The sequence below is a fragment of the Megascapheus bottae genome, chromosome 10 (genome assembly GCF_031878675.1).
Source record: "Megascapheus bottae isolate mThoBot1 chromosome 10, mThoBot2.hap1, whole genome shotgun sequence".
Taxonomy (NCBI): Eukaryota; Metazoa; Chordata; class Mammalia; order Rodentia; family Geomyidae; genus Megascapheus; species Megascapheus bottae.
Genome location: NC_143518.1, coordinates 54,157,728 through 54,174,701, shown reverse-complemented (window position 1 = coordinate 54,174,701; position 16,974 = coordinate 54,157,728). Strand labels below are relative to the sequence as shown.

At 47.1% G+C, this 16,974-nt stretch overlaps 1 protein-coding gene across 1 annotated transcript; it reads right to left on the bottom strand.

Annotated features, from left to right (window-relative positions):
* Positions 1-1,212: 1,212 nt before the first annotated feature.
* Positions 1,213-16,671, bottom strand: Pigr (polymeric immunoglobulin receptor). The gene is made up of 11 exons (XM_090341304.1): positions 16,562-16,671; positions 10,510-10,607; positions 9,605-9,949; positions 7,272-7,928; positions 5,915-6,247; positions 5,097-5,420; positions 4,018-4,204; positions 3,611-3,732; positions 2,887-3,018; positions 2,722-2,780; positions 1,213-1,758 (listed from the first exon to the last, which is right to left on the bottom strand). Exons 2-11 carry the CDS (start codon positions 10,550-10,552, stop codon positions 1,663-1,665), a joined length of 2,298 nt encoding a protein of 765 aa, XP_090197430.1. The 5' UTR covers positions 10,553-10,607; positions 16,562-16,671; the 3' UTR covers positions 1,213-1,662.
* Positions 16,672-16,974: the final 303 nt, after the last annotated feature.

Sequence of the window (16,974 nt, the reverse complement as noted above, 5' to 3'; positions counted from 1 at the left end):
TGGAAGATGTACATAGATGCTTTATCAAGGTTTTCTTTTCATGTCTGTGAAGATTACCAATCATAATGCTTTTTTAATTTATCCTACTATAAATAGTCTTGATTATTTCCTATAATATAGAAACTCAGGGGCTTGACCATTGGAGTTGACACAGAACAATTCTTTTATTGAAGACATTTTGGGTTCCGGGTTTAGACCTTCACTTCCGCCCCTTTCAGTCGACCCTTGGGTGGTGGGGGGAGTGGGATGCATGAAAGCGATGCCTAGGAAACCTCGGGTGTGGGGAAAAATGCAGTCTGAGACTCCTTGGTGGCAATCACAGCATTTAATGATCAGTTAAGTCACATTTCTGTTTTATTAGCAAGTGCAAGCTTGTAGGTGCTGGTTGAAGTACAGAGAAAGGTTTTCAGCTTTGGTGCCCAGGCACTGTCAAATACTCTGTCTCCTTCCCTTCCTCTCAGAGGTTGTGTTTCACTGCTTTCTTATCGTGGTCCCAAGAAAGTGACAGGAAAGGAAAGGACTGTGAAAAGCATTGATTTCCCTGCAGTGGGGCTAGGGAAAAAAAAATCAATGGCCATTTCCATTTTTCTCTTCCCTCTCGTTCTCATAATGAAACTCTGCCTTCAACAGAGGCGCAGGGCTAGTTTACAGGCCAGGAGCTGCCAAACCTGCTTTGATACTTTTAGCTCAAGGGTGTCCTTGACAGACACTCTTCTTTCTCCTCTCAGGTTCTCAGTGCTCTTACTTAGGAAGTGGGAAGCATGTGTGTTTATTATGCTGTGTGTGTATACCTGAGGACTCCAAGCATTTTAGGAGGCAAGTCTACTGCTGTGGATATCAGGTCTTACTGACAAGTCAGACACTGGGGAAGTTGGGGTGTCTCCCAGTGAGGTTTATGAAAGGCTTTGAGATGAATGTGCATCTCACGGGGCTCCTGGATTTTAATAAGTATTCAATTGTGTGTGTGTGCCAATACTGGGTCTTGATCTCTGGGGATGGGCATTTAGCATTTTTGTTCACAGCTGGTACCTTACCAATTGAACCACTGCCCCACATCTGCCTGATTTTCTGGTAGTTAACTGGAGATAAGGATCTCACAGATTTTCCTAAATGGGCTGGCACTGAATGGCGATCTTCAGATCTCAAGTTTCCTGGGTAGCTGGAATTACAGGTGTGAGCTGCTGGCACCTGACTAAATAACATGTTTGAATGAAGAAAGGAGAGAAGGGAAGGGAAGACAGATCAGAAGAGCAAATCTCATTAACATCCCATCATGAAGGTACAGGTAGAGTCCAGAATGTTTCTCCTTTTTTCCTGACATGAATCCCCCCCATTTGGAACCTTCTACTTTTGATGATATCTCCCCCACCCCTGCCTCCCCCTCCCTCTAACCCCCCTCTCATCAAGACACCAAGAGCCGAATCTTTCTCCGCACCTTCAGTTCTCTCAACATCATAAGCTGCTGGTGGGACGTGCCCTCCCCCGACCCCCACACCCAACAGGAACAATCAGCTGAGGCTTTGATGTCACCAAGGAAGGAACTAGCACAACGCTGAGGACAGGTAGGAAAAGCCTAAGTGGTGGGGGGGTGAGTGCAAGCTGTGAGGAGATCAATGTGATTCTGAAGGTGACGGGGTGCGCAGACCCAGGCCGCTGGCACTTCTAGGCTTTCCTGGGGCCATCTTCCAGCTGGGCAACAATGTTGTTGGACTGGTTCAGGAAAGTTGAGTAGGCCATGTCAGCTTCCTCCTTGGATGACTAGAGGGTGACAGGAGAGGTGTCAGTGTGCCAGGGTCCCGAGGAAGGGGAGCATTCGCTATCCCCAATTCACCATCTTTCCCCACACAACCCAAGCCTGCCTGTCTTCCATCCAACCCCTTCCGCTTATTGGGAGGGCTTCATTTTGAGAAATGGAAAGTTGCAGGCTCTAAAAATATCTTCTCTTGTCTCACTACCTCCCTCCGCCACGTGGGGCGGAACCACTTCTGTTGGTTGGGCCTGTCCCCGGAAGCTGCACCCACACTGCTCAAGGTCAAGGTGGCCTATGTTTGTCTTTTTTCCTAAAACCCAGAGACGTCACTTTCCCTCAGCACCAGGTGGGCAGGGAAGGCTGTTTTGAAGACTCACTCCCTGTCCTGAATGGGAGAACTGTGGGACCTCTGCTGCTCCGAGGGATGGCAGACCCGAGTTTTTAAAAACCATCCAGGCCTCTGGGTCAGAGGCAGGGCGGTGTTCTGGAGTCTTAGTGGGAAATGAAGGTAAGGAAGCCAGTCCAAAGCACGAGTTGTTTCCAGTGGGATTTCAGGTGGCACTTTGCTGGGATGGGCAGGGACCCTAGTGGCAAATCGACTCCCATGTGTGAATATCTTCTACACCTACGTTTCATAGTCTAGAGAGGACCTGCAACCCGAGCCTCCCTGCTGACATGTGACAGTCCTGTGTCCACATCGTTCCTGTACTGGCCTTTCTTAACTCCTGGCTTTGGCTCCTGTAAACCCACAGCCTAGAGACACAGCTTCCCTTCTTCCTCAGCCTCATTCACACTAACATCCCACATCTAGGAAGTTAGGTTTTCCCTCCTGAAAGTCTTCCTGGACATTCTTTCCACTGTCTTCCCCATTTTGTGGTCAACTTGTGTGAGGTGACTACATTCTGCAGTTCCGGTTATGACAAGGTCTTTGTCACACAAATGGCATCTCCTTCTCCCCTCCTCCTCCTCACCCTCTTTGCCTTCTTGGTTTCTTCAGGGTCCACAGGGCCTTTGGTGGTGGGCTCCAGTTCTGCACGTAGAAAGAGTGTGGTTAGCTCTCGCCAGTTCTATTTCTACCCTGGGTTTGGGGCAAGTCCAATCTACCCTGTGGGGTTGGCCATTCTCTTGCGACATACCATCTTTTGCTTCAAGAACTGTCTCTAGAGTGATTGATGTGGCCCCTGGGTTGTCATTACCACTCAACTCCCTGGAGTTGTTGAAGTCTGCCATGCTGATGTCTGTCTTGTAGCTCTGGAGTGAAATCCGGTCTGTCCAGGAGATAGAGGAGTTGGTGTTGGGGAAGGCTGGGGCGGACAAATCAAGGCCAGCCACTCCTTGTGAGAGGATTTCTGAGGCCCATGAGGGCCAAGGGGGTGGGGCCTCAGGCTGTTCACCTCTGATGGACCCAAACCAGAATGGAAGCCAGCTAAGTCCTCTTGTGGATAATCAAGACTCAGTGTCATTCTGCAACTCTCTCAGTGTAGGGTGGTATTGTTCTGTCCCTACCTCAGCCCTGCCATGTGGTTAGTATCACACTATCTTGAGCCCCAAGGAAACTGAGGCATGAAATGAGGATGTGCTAAAAGTCACATTGCCAATCGGTCATCAACGAGATGGTGTCCAGGCATCCTGGATTCTCATCCCCTCTTGACAGTCCTGCTCATTGAAGTTGGACCCTGAGCCACAGAGGCGGCTTTCCAGAGACAAGATAGGTATGTAGAGGCTATCTTTCCCCACATGTGTTCTCAGAACCCAGCGAGTCTATAGAAAGGAGATTATGGGAGCCTTCTCTAGGGGCAGCTGAGCCAGAATTGAAAGCTCAGGGCTGGAGGTGAGGTAGAGAGCATTCCAGAGACTCACCCACATTCTTCCGGTGCCGGACTCTGGCCACCCATACAGCGATGGCACCCACGGAAAGCAGCAGGCCCAGAGGCAGCAGAGTGGAGAGCAGTACTTGGGAGCTTCCGCCATGTCCCTCAGAGCTGGAAGAAGGATTAAGTTAGTCCATCACGGGAAGACAGATTTGGGACTCCGAGCTAGTGTCAAAACTAGGGTTCCTCCTAGTTGGTGAACTCTGACCTCCAAGCATTGTTCTTCTTAGAAGCCTTACTAGTCCTGGCAAGTCAAAGGCCTAGTGCACCCCAGGCCTGGAAGATGGAGCCAAAGCCCACATGTGGCCCAAGCCATGAGAGGAAGGGGTGAGGGTACCAGGGGGCCCTTCCCTGGCCTGAATTGTTACCTGAGAGGGGAGCCCGGCATCTCCTCACCTGCCAGCCCCTACAGATGCTCTGCCCTCCTGGGCTTGGTCTCCTCTCTCCTCCAGCACTGTTTCTTCAGCAGTAAGTTTGGGATTCTGAATGACTGTGTTATCTGGTGCCAGCTTCCTAGCACCGGAGTCTGCCACCTTCACCTTAGAATCAGCATTTGTATTCACTTGGGTGGCATCACGGGATCCTAGAGCAGAACAGATCAGAACAAGGGTCAGATGAGCATCTTTTTCTCCACATTCTTGTGCCTGAGAGGTCAGGGTCAGGACGCAAGGCTATCAGGGTGGGACGGGATGGCATTAGAAACCAAGGAGTGACTGCCTTCTCTAGAGATCCTCTCTGCCCCACAGCTACCAACTTCATTTCCATCTTCACTGCTCTGTGTCATAGAGGCAGCTGAGAAGAAGGGTCAATCTATTAATTACTTAGTAGGATTTTCCACACTATTGAAACCCTGCCACATACCTCCCCACTGCAGGGCTGGGTGTGCCCGTGCTGCCCCCTGGTGGTAGCCTGGCAGTCCCTCAGGAGCCAGATCTTTTAAGATAAAGATAAAACATTTCATGCCAACTTTTAAGAGTCTGGAAGTGCAAATCTCCTAGATGGGTTGTCATAATTCTTCTGTTTCCGAGTCTGGATAAAACCCAAGGCCTTGCACGGACTGCACACATGCTTCACCGCTGAGCTACTTCAACGTTTCTTTGTCAGATATCGTAAATGCAAGTATTTGGACCTATTTTGAGTCTTCGGATGAGGGAGGGAGGATGAATGTGACAGAGTCTCTTCAGTTTCTTTATATAACAAAGAATTTCTAGATTATAGAAAGGGACTTCAGTTAGGTTTGAAGGGACTCTGTGGGATTTGTCTTAATATTCAAGTTACATAGCAGATCCACAAGTTTTTAGTTTGCATATGTGTTAGGGATACCATTTTTGGAGGACTCTCATGCTCTCATTCTACCTGAGCTTCTTCTACCCAAACCTAGGGGCTACCACTGAATGAGAAAATGTTAGACAGGGGTCTTGAGTGATTCCTGCAAAGAGATGCCAAGGGTATAGGCCCTACCCTTGCAGACTCACCCTGTGCTGTCTCCTCAACGGCCACATACACAGCTGCAGTGTCACCATAGTTTTGGCCCTGTTTCACCCCACACCAGTACCAGCCCTCGTCCTTCTTGGAGACTGGGTTGAGGGTCATGCTGATGAGCCGGCTGTTCTGGTCACATTGCACAAAGGCATCACTGGGGCCTTCGTCTTGGCTGGGCAGAGGCTGGCAGCCCCTGTTGCTCCACTTGCACCAGTATTTCTCATAGGAGTAGAACTTGCACGGGAAATGGCAGAAGACCTTGACGCTCTCTCCCAGCACAGCAGTCACCTGCTTGGGTACCTTGAGGCTTGGCTCTCCTGGAGTAGGAAAGGAGGAAGAAAAAAGGCACAAGAAGTGGGAAGTTGGAGGCAGTGCAGGGAGTGATCATCAGGTGTCTTTAGTCTGCATTTCCTGTTAGAGCAACATTGTGAATCAATACGTTCTACTGCATCTATAAGAAACAGAGGAATGATATGCAGGTGTAATATAATGGTGATTGAAACCCACTGTGAACAATCTATAGTCTGCTATAGAACACAGATCCCCTTTCAGTAAGATTCTTCAGCAGAAAAATCGTGCTAACTTGCTTACTAACTTCCCTTCCTTCTAGATTCTTCCACCTACTGCAAAAGAAGCCAATGCCCTTGGTATTAGGAAGCTCTGTACCCAGGAAGTGGAAGAGCACAGGGGTGGATTTCTTCTTGAGAACTTGCCCTACCCTAGATGTAGGTAAGATGGGAGGAGAGGTCGGAAGGGAGCAGAGATAGTTGTGGAAACTTGCTCCTTTGCCCCAGCCCAGTTTGGCTCTTACCTTCAACAACCTTAAGCTCGATGGTGGTCCTCCAGCGGGAATCACCATTGGTGAGGCACCAGTAGAAGCCAGCATCCTGGCTGGTGAGCTTATTGAGGATGACCGTGTAGATGCCATTGCCTGGCTGTTCGTACAGTGCCAGCCTACCCTCGTACTGATCCTGAACCAGTCCCTGGCTCTCCACCAGCAGTGGGCAGCGGCCATTATTAGTGCCATCCCAGCGGCACCAGTACTTGAGGCTGTTGCTGTCCTTGGGGCCGTAGGGGCAGAGCACAGACACAGAGCCTCCTTCCACACCCTTCACCACAGTGGGAGTTTGAGGCATTGTGGTCTCTGAAAGCACAGGCAGAGATAGCATGAAAAGACAGTGCCCTCTCAATGGCCTTGTATGGCCTGAGCTTCTTTCCCCCACCAGGGTTTCAGCCAAGGTGGAGAGGGAAGTTTAAACAAATCACTCACCCTCCTCCTTAGGAATAATAATAATAATAATAATAATAATTTCCTTGTCAAAGAGTACATAATGAGCTCCAGGCACAGACTCCAACCTTCACCATCAAACTGAGTACCTCTCTCTCTCTTTTTTTTTGCCAGTCCTAGGGCTTGAACTCAGGGCCTGAGCACTGTCCTTTGGCTTTCTCAAGGCTAGAGCTCTGCCACTTGAGTGGCAGCACCACTTCTGGCTTTTTCTATGCACATGGTTCTGAGGAATCAAACCCAGGTCTTCATGCATGCTAGGCCAAATTCCCAGCCCCCAAACTGAGTACCTCTTTATCTACCTTAATCTAAGCACAGGGTGGATGGAAAGTATTTAAGAGAAACTGTCAGTCCTTCTTTGGCTTCAGTATAGAAGTGGAACATTGAGAGGCTGGGGTATTGCTTTTCTGGAAATCTTTATTTTTATTTTTACTTTTTTTTTTTAAATCAGTCCCGGGGCTTGAACTCAGGGCCTGACCACTGCCCTTGGTATTACTCAAGGCTCTACCACTTGGGCCACAGTACCAGTTTCAGCTTTTTTTCTACATATATGGTACTAAAGAATTGAACCCAGGTCTTGGAGCATGCTAGGCAAGCACTCTACCACTAGGCCAAACTCCCAGCCCATTCTGGAAGCTTAGCTCTTTTTAGTCCTGTTTTCCAGGAATAGCCATCCTCAAGTCTTTGATAACAGAATTACTGGGAGCTAGCACAAGGCTGACAGAGGCTGCATTAGCTGGCTGGTCTCTACTGCAGCCTACCTTGCATTCATCCCCAGCCAGTGGATACTGCTGGCTGATGGACAGACGCTGAAGAACAGACTTAGGGATCTAAGTGAGTCTCTGGACTGCCCATCCTTCCCTCTCCGGCTCTGGGGACTCACCTTCATTGATGAAGAGCTGCCAAGCCTGGATGGGCCAACCTTCCTGCAGCAAACCAGAAGAGTGGGCGCCACACAGATAGTGTCCTGCATCTTCCTTCCTCAGGCCTGTTATCAGCACACTAAAGCGGCCATTGCTTTCCTTGGGTGTGAGCAAGATCCTGCCGTCAAAGGCTGGGTTTCTCTTCCCTAGAGTGTTGATGATCACATCACAGGATCCTTCCTTGCCCATCCGGCACAAAAATTTGGCCTCATTGGCCACCTCTGGGCCTAGGGCACAGTCAAAAGTCACTGAGCTCCTTAGGTCTCCATAAACCATCTCTGGTTCAGGCTCCAGCACCTGGAGGTCAATGTTCTTTGTGCTAGCACTGGGCCCATCCCCAGCCTTGCAGACATACAGCCCAGCATCGCTGGGCCTCAGGTGGTTAATGATGACTTTGAACTGGGTTTGAGCCGTTCCCTGATATAAAAGTCTTATTCTATCCCTGTAGCCAGGGCTTATATACCCAGTGGAATCAACAGCAATCTCGCAATCCTGCTTTGTCTTCTTGCAGAAGGACTTTTTGTTCATAGCATTCTCCTTCTGGAAAGGGCAGGTGATGCTCACTGTCTTTCCTACGTCCTCTGTGTAGACATGAGTGTTATCGAGAACCCCTGGATCTGTGAGATGAATAGCAGAGGAAAATCACTGTTTTGTAACATGAGACCATATTTCCACTGCCACTGAGTGCCTGGTTGGGCCGAAGACTAGAGCATCCAGATTGCCAGAGAAGCACTATCAAACCATATCCATTGGGGTATAGAAAAGAATATCCAAAGTGAAGACTTTAGAAGCTAAGTTTCTCTGACTTTCTCATGCCCTCCTATCTCTCACTCCATTCTCCCCAAAGGCAAGAAGCAAAACCTAGAATTCCCCAGGGTGGTTGTGGAAACTAGACCCTTTCCACTCAAAGCCATCCTAAAAACATTACTTTAAGTTTCCCTGCATCTTTCTTTGTGATGGCTGGACACAAAGCAAGTCTTGTGTGTCACTGCTGAAGGAAGAAGAAATACTACAGCTGGGGGTCACAGACTAGGAGAACCAAGAAGATGAGCTTTAGTAGGTCTCCCACTGAGTCTACTGGTATTACTTCACACCTGATTTTTGTGTTTGTTTGTTTCTTGTCTCACCTCAATCCAGCCATCCCTGTATTTTGTTATATAGGTGTTGGATATGACCTTTATGATGAGTAAGGTCATCTCCTCCATCTTCCATGGCCCAACTTGCTATAGGAAGCCTTCCCCAAGCTGGCACTAGTCTCTCTCATCTCCTGCTGCTTACATCTGGATCATTCAATTCCATCTAGTCTAGGCTAGACTTAATTATGCTTTCCACCCACTGGAGGGCAGAGATATTTTCTCTGATGGGCACAAGGCCTAGATGTAGTAGGTGCCCAGATTAACATATGCATGAATGCAATAACATCAGTACAAGATTTCAGTGCATTGCAATAAAAGCTTCCAAAAATTACTACAGTCCTAATATGCCTTCTCATTTAAGTTGCCCTTGACTGTCTTCATTATTGAACGCTTGTCAGAACAAGTTTTTCTTTTTCTCTCTTTCTTCAGTTAGAACAAATTTCTTCGGTGGCTTGACCCTTCAGGATCTAGGTCTTTGGTCAAGAACTGAGAATTTGATTTATGCTGGTTTTAACAGACTAATCATTCTATTAAAATATTCACTTTAAAAGACATGCTCTCTTGGGGCCAGGAGTTTGGCCTAGTGGTAGAGTGCTTGCCTAGCATGCGCGAAGGCCCGGGTTCCATTTCTTGGTACCACATACATAGAAGTGGTGCTGAGGCTCAAGTGGTAGAGCTCTAGCCTTGATAAAGTCCACGGACAGTGCTCAGGCACTGAGCTCAAGCCCAGGACTGGCCAAAAAAAGACATTCTCTGGTGACCCAAGCCCTTGATCTAAAGGGTACACTAATTGCAGGAATTTAAGAATCCTTGTCAATCTCTTGGTGCCATTTCTCTCTTAATGCTGATAGATCTCCTGTCTCACCTTAACAAATGCAAATGAGGTTGTCCTCAGGATAGGGGCTGAAGCTAGGGTTTCAGTAAAGTCTTAAGATGTTTTAGACTCAAAGGCCTCAAAAGACTCACCCACTGCCCCAAGATGGCCTCATCTGTCTCAGTTCTGTATCCTATTATGAAAAGTTTGTCTTGGGAGGAAGAAGACTTCAGCCCCTATGCCAGGATGTGCTTCTAGCCCGTTCCTTCTTCAGGCCCTGCTATTGCACCTGAAATGAATGCCTCTGACTTCTGCTAAAACCCCAAAGAGCCTGCATCCTTACCCTGGCTGACCTCCAGGCTTACATCAAAGGACAGGCCTCGACTGTTGGTGCCCAGGCCACACTTGTAGGTCCCGGTGTCATCCTGGGTTAGCTGAGCGATGTTCACCACGAATGTGTTGGTTTCTGGGAAGTTGGTGAGGTCGGCTCTGCCTGCATAGTCCCGGGAGATGAAGCCTTCCGAGGAGACGAGAGTCATGCACTGGCCACTGGCTCCTTGTCGGCACCAGTACTTCCGAGTGTGCCGGTTGACAGAGGTGTTTGGATAGTAGCACTTGATGGACACCGAGTTTCCTTCCACACTGCTCACCTCAGCTGGACCAAATATGGGACTCTTGGTGGAGACCCCTGGAGGAATAGAAAGCGGAATTTTTAAGATATTGGGGAGACCAGCCTAAAGTAAGGCAGTTTTCCTCCTATCAACTAGACATCTGCCGAAGATGACTGCTTAATATTATTTCAGTCGTCATTCATTTATTGTCATCTATTTTAAGTATGATGGATGCAAACATATGATACCCTTTAAAAAATACTGCATGTGTGATTCTGTTATTTCTCTATGTTTAAAAACAGTCTATCCCCTGGCCCTCATAAACATATTAATAGTCAAAAAGAATAATTTCCTCAAAAATCCCATAACAGCTCATTAAGATGCTTGATGTAAGATCAAACTCTTTTTTTTTCTTTTAAGAGCAGATAGTTCCCCAGATTTCTGGCCTGGTGTTAGAAATTAGCATTTCCCTCCCTAATTTCTAGCATCCACCCATCCATGCCCTGACATGGCCTTTATTGCTTCTGTAGGACTCCTTCCATTGTGAGAGGGGCATCTCTTTGGATAAATCTGATTTCAGTGTCTCCAGGGAACTGGATTTTGGAGGGAATGGAATGAAGGAGAAGAGCAGACTCACCTGGAAAGCAAACTAGCAGGAAGGCGAGCACGAAGAATGTCATGGCTGGTGGCTTCCAAGGAGGCAGTGCCACTCAGTCTGACTTCTTCTGTAAGATTCTGAAAGATACAACCAGAAGTAGATGAAGCCTTTCTGTCTTCTGAGCCCAACTGAACTGGCCTTAAGATTTGTATAAGGCCAGCAACCAATATAAATCCTATTCAGTGAAAGAATGAATAAACATTTCTTTTCCCAGAACAATTCACAGTTTGACCACCCTACAACATGATTGTTCCTCAATAGCCACAGGTGGCTTTTCTTAAGCTATGCATCCATAATATAACACATACTTCTTGAAAATTACTAACTCCTCAGTTGAACTAAAAGTAGGATAAAAGTCTGATATCTTTTCCTCCCTCCGTTTTCCCTCTGCCTCTTCTACTCCAGGGTTCTCTCTCTCTCTCTCTCTTCTTTGCAATGACCTGGGATCCAGAAAGAGCCTAGCAGATAGAAAAATACCTTGAGACAAGAGTTAAAAACTCCTCCCTTGCCCTCATGCAATGGATATAACTTCTCCTTAGAGGATCTCACCATGGAATTTTTCCATGGTGATCAACCAGGTTGTATTTTTGGTGGTTCAATAATAATGCATACATATGTCTCCCAATCCATGCTGTCACCCTGCTTCCTGTATGGTGCCCTGTCTTTGTCTCTCCAAATACGGTAGCATGTTTATATCTGATGATTAATCCTGTGGGTTGCTGCTTAACAAAGCATTGTCTTTAACACTGTTCATTTGAGTGGTAGAGTGCCCGGGTTGAAACCTTAGACTATGGTTTTAAAATGCTGAATGAATGATGTTCAAGTTTTCCCAGTGACTAACTTATGGGGTTAAGACTAAAAATGTAGATGGTATAGCCTTTCCAGCCTGGCAAGGTTTGCGGACAAAGATGGAGAACCCTAGGCAGCCTATGAAGACTTTGCCATTGCCATTAACGCAATCCAGGACTGGGCAGGGTTGAGACCCGGACCTGTGCTTGTGTTTAGGATCCTAACTCCAGCCTGGAAGAACAAAGAGAGCGAGGTCCTCACTTCCCAACAGTCTTGGAAGACTTAGACAGACTTTAAACTCTGGAGTGGATTTGATTAGGAGTGTTTAAGGAGAACACAAGGATTATAATCCAGGAGCAGTAGAAAGCCGTAGAGATAAGGAAGTAGTAAGCAGGAGGGAGCCACCAGGCCATTGTCTCCCATGACTGCCCAGGCTGACACTGCCCACCTACTTTCTTCACTAGCTTGAGCCAGAGGCAATACAGTTGTTGCTTTATTTTTTAATCTTGCTATTTCTTTCCTGAAAGGGACTTTCCCAGAAAGGAACCCTTCTATTTCCGTGTGGAGATAGAGGTATCCTGTTTCTGCGGTTCTCTGGAGGAGTAAAGGCGGGGGTGGACACAGATAGGGGTGTCAGGTGGCAACCTGAGGCTTTCTTCAGTCTGGTTAATTGTTCAGATCTTTCTCATCAGGCCAAGGACAGACTCCTAGTGAAACTAGAATCAGCTCAGGGGTTTCTGGCTGAGGATGGGGTGTTGGGAGGGTGATTGTCACCCAAATTTGCCTTCTCTGCAGCAGTTGGGATGTGCTGGCTGCAAAGTCCTTGGAGCTTTACCATTTGCTGTTTGTGCTGGCTCTGGGTATAGTCCCAGAAGGGAAGATTCAATGCCACCGGCTCCCAAGTGGCCAGACCAGCCATGTCTAGAGTTGGTCCTCATGGGGTGTCCCACGGCAGAACTGGAAGACTGTTGCCCTCTGTTGCATTAGTAAATGCACTATTTCGGGTGTTCGAGTTCCAGGTTTCCTCTTGTTTTGCGACGTGTTTAGGTGTCTGTCTGTCCAGGAGGGAGACAGGTGGGCACACCCCTTACCTTTTGCACAATCTCTATCCAGGGATCAGAATATCAGTCATACAAACGACAACAGAAAAACTTCAGAGAGAATCATCTTGGCAAGGAGAAATTTTGAGCATAATAGTCTCTTCCCCTGTTTCCAGGAGAGGGACAGCCTGAGTCCTTTTGGCACTGTCACGCCCTTTTCTTATGGTAGAGGAACAAGAAGGCTAGAGTGAGCTTTGCAATAGATGCGTGAAGAAGGGCTCTGCATATGGTAGAGAACCAAGGATTCTAGCATCCTACCCTACCACAGTCTACAAGGGGAGCTCCGAACTTTGTCGACATATGCTGGCTCAGCTCTCTCATCTGTAAAATGGGCATATTAGCCTGTGAGTCTTCTACCTTGAAATACTAATGTCCTTGGAATGGGAGAATGTGGGACAGAATAATGGAATGCTATACACTTTAAGTAGCTTCAGGTCTGGCGTGGTGGCTCACGCTTGTAATCCTAGTTACTCAGGAGGTTGAGATCTGAGGATCAAGGTTCAAAGCCATCCCAGGCACGAAAGCCCATGAGACTCTTGTTTCCAACTAACCACCACAAAACTGCAAGTGGTGCTGTGGCTCAAAGTGGTAAATCACTAGCCTTGAACTGAAAAGCTCAGGGACGGCGCCCAGGCCCAGAGGCTGACAAAAAAAAAAAAAGAGGTAAAATTACTGTTAAACGTGGAAGTGCAATAGGGCTGAGTCACTGTACATAGACTTTCATTGTTGCTGTGTGACACACATGGACACCTCAGCTTTCAGCACTGATATTTGGGGATCTTGTTATTTGGGGAAAACTCTTTAAACCATTTGAGTCTCAAGTTCCTCATCTGTAAACTGGAGACCAGTGTACTGGTCTCTGGAGAGTTGCTACAAGGATAGAGAAGAAAAGCTTACATGAGAAACCTTAGCAAGGGGACAGGCTTGTTAAAAAGTTACTCTCTCCTTTCTCCTCTCGAAAATCAACACCATTTTCTATGTCTTCTTGCTTAGAGTGAGGAGAGGACAGAAAGCTCTTAGGTGTGGGCATCCATTCAAGATGAAGTGTGAGCAATCACACTATCCATGGCTGAGAGAGACGATACGCACTGTAGGCTAACTTGGAAGAACACAAACTGCGTTCTTTCTAAGTGTTCTGCACATGTTAACAGTTTAATCTTTGCAGCCACCTTAGAAAGTAGGATAAAATGGGAAAATCCAATTTCACAGAGGCGACAGTTGAGGTACACCAAGGTAAGACATTTGCTCAAAGTTGCAGAGTTGCTAAATGACTGAGACAAGATACTAGACGAAGAACACGGGCTCTTAGCCACTGTGCTGGGTCTTGGAGGGTCCTCCTTTAAGAGGAGGGGTGAGCAGGAAGACCTGTCTTGTCCTGTCTATGTGTCTATGAATAGACACCTAGACTCAGAAGTTTTCCTCCTGGAAAACATTAGCTGGTGTTTATTTATCATCTACTCTGCAAAGATTATGTACATTCATTTCCTGTAACTGGGTGCACCAGTACCCATACTTCTCCCTGTGCCATCCTACTGCACCAGTGTCAGTGACTCTTGCACCTCAGCTTTTGCTACCTCTCACTGAGATAGCAAGAGAGAGAGAGAAAGAAAGAGAGAGAGAGAGAAAAGAGTGATTGTTAAACATAATATATGGCAATATAGGTTAAGAATCCCTTACATTAAAAAATAATGGTATATTTTAGTATGCTTACATTTGGACCAAGACTTGTCACATGAGGGCTGGTGTGGAAATTTCTACTGTATCATGATGCTATTCAATATGTTTTGGATTTTAAGTAGTTCAGGTTTTGGAATTTGGGATTAAGGATGCCAAACCTGTAGGTTATTTTTTCTTTTCCTTTTTGGATAGAAGATTTTGAATATGACCTTTCCTCCTCAGATTCCTGATTGCTGGGATTATAGGTATGTACTGTACTGCCACACCTAGATATAATAGCTTTTTAAAAGTTAGGCAGTGCATTTATTAGGTGGTATTAAATATCTTTGTAACTGAAAGCTGGTGCTCCACCTATAATTTAGCTACTCAGAAGGCTGATATCCGAGGAAGCCCACTAAGCAGAAGGGTTCACGAGCTTTTTTATCTCCAGTGTATCACCAGAAGAACCAGAAGTAGAGCTATGGCTCAAGTAGTAGAATGCCAGCTTTGCGAGAAAATCTCAGGGGCATTGCCTACACCCTAAATTAAGCCCAGTACTGGCAATACACAAAAAACATCCTTAGAATCATATCGCCATGTCATCATTTATATTTTCTGGGTGATTCCACATCCCTCATGAGAGACATGGAGGCATGGTTCTGTTATCTATAAAATGGAATCAAAGCGCCTACGCTAACTGCTGTCGCCCTGGGGTGTGTGTGTGTGTGTAGGGGGTGGGAATGAGCTGAGTTGTGAATGTCTAAGATAAAGGATTTACTAAGTGGCAACTGATATGACCAGATTTTTCACAAACCGTAGATCTAGAGATTTACAGAGATCTAGAGGTACCATTAGGCCACACTCCCAGTCCCCTGAATCTCTCCTTGAGTCCTCAGATAGCTGCTATGGACCAAGATGCCTTCCCTAGATGTTCAGGAAGATCTTCCCTAAGTGAGGAGAAAAGCGAACGCAACAGCTGTTATACAACAGGACACCAGAATGACCTCAGGCCTCTGGCAGTTGCAGGCATGAGGCTGGATGCCAGGGAAGAAGCCAGACCAGCTATGTCCGTGTGTGCTGTGTCAGATACTGCACTGGCTCAGGGATCCTGCCATGATGAGCAAGGGAAAGCAGGTCATGTCTGAGGCTTCCTGACTGATGTGATGGGCCATACATGAGGCCTGGGTCTGTGTCTGCCCCTGGGAGATGGCTCTGTGACTCCGTGAGAGTCTCTTTTCCCACTGGAAGTAAGGGCAGGAGGATACCATGATACATACTTGTGTTTCTGGTGGCAGGAATCTTCTGAGGTAAGTTTAGCTCGAAATTAGAAAGCAGGGCCGGGAGTTTGGCCTAGTGGTAGAGTGTTTGCCTAGCATGCACGAAGACTTGGGTTCGATTCCTCGGTACCACATACATAGAAAAAAGCTGGAAATGGTGCTGAGTCCAAGTCCAAGGACAGGGCTCAGGCCTTGAGCTCAAGCCCAGGACTGGCAAAGAAAAAAAAAAAAAGAAAAGAAAAGAAAAAAGAAGAAAGCATTTCAGAAACCCAGAAAGGAGGATTGGATGAGGACTCTCCAAAAGCTAGAGAGAAAACTTCAAAGACTAGAAGAAGCTTTGCGATGGCCTCAAGATTTGTGCGCATCAGCTGGGTGCGGGTGCAGTGGCTCACGCCTATAATCCTACCTACTCAGGAGCCTGAGAGCTGAGGATCGCGGTTCAAAACCAGCCCAGACATTAAAGACTGTGAGGCTCTTATTTCCAATTAATCACAAGAAAACAGGCAGTAGGGCTGTGGCTCAAGGGGTAGAGTGGTAGCTTTGAGCTGAAGAGCTCAAGGACAATGCCCAGGCCCAGGGGTAGGGTGGTAGTCTTGAGATGAAGAACTCAGGGACAGAGCCCAGGCCCAGAGTTCAAGCCCCGTAACCCACCCATACACACACAAAAGATTTATGCACATCATCTGAATTCAGATACAACGAGGGCTCAATAAATATTTGAGGAATCGAATAAATCAGGGGGAAAAAAAGTCCACAATTTTACTCAAGGGCAGAGAGCTATTTTTATGTATATGTAATTTTGTTTCTGAGCCCATCTCAACCTGGAACAATAGATGCTATATCTCCGTTTTGCAGATTGAGTACCTGAGGTTCAAAGAGACAGGTGGCTTGCCCAAGGTCACGGTTAATATGCTGTAGAGGAGTAAGGGAATTTGGGGATGCTGGTTCAAAGGAAGAACCCCATCTTATGACCACAGGTGCTTTTTCCCATCCACTATTATTTGGGGACCTGTTTACCTGCCTATCCATCCTTCCTCATAGTGCAGGGATAGGGATTTCTTCAATCCCTCTACATGCCCCCACATAGTCTGTTTACCCCAACCTCACCCCTGGCCCTCCTCACAGCTCACAGAGGAAGCTGAGAGTCAGGAATATAAGAAGATCACCTGAGCTAAGATCCCAGTAAGCACCCCAGAGCAGCCAACTTACTTTTAATACTTCCTTCTCTCCCGCCGGTCCAGCTTGAGGGGCACAGCCTGGCAATCAGTCTGTAACCCCTGCCTTTCTAGAAGCTGCCAGCAAGCCCTGGAGAGTGCTGGTAAAACTGAAAGTATGTTCAGGATTTGACCCATACCTGGGCTCTTAAAGGGCCACTCTCCCATAGGCACGGCCACCAGCCAGGGCACGTGACTCCAGTTCGATCCTTGGCTTTCTTTTCCCTCTCAGCTTTCCTGGCTAGCTCCATTGGCTGTCTCTTGTCCTCTTCTTATTGTGGTATCTATCATTGCTGGGTTAGGACGTGGAACAGAGGGATCAAACAGGAAGATCCTGTTCTAACAACAGCTGTAAGACCTTAGGCAAGTCACCTTATTTCTTTTCATCTGAAGGATTGGCATAGTAGT

Coding starts and splice junctions, on each gene's coding strand:
- Pigr (XM_090341304.1), bottom strand. CDS start 10,552: ATGACATTCTTCGTGCTCGCCTTCCTGCTAGTTTGCTTTCCAG. Junction 4,205..5,096: donor CGTTGAGGAGACAGCACAGG/GTGAGTCTGCAA, acceptor GTTCTGCTCTAG/GATCCCGTGATGCCACCCAA. Junction 3,733..4,017: donor GCATCTGTAGGGGCTGGCAG/GTGAGGAGATGC, acceptor TCCTTCTTCCAG/CTCTGAGGGACATGGCGGAA.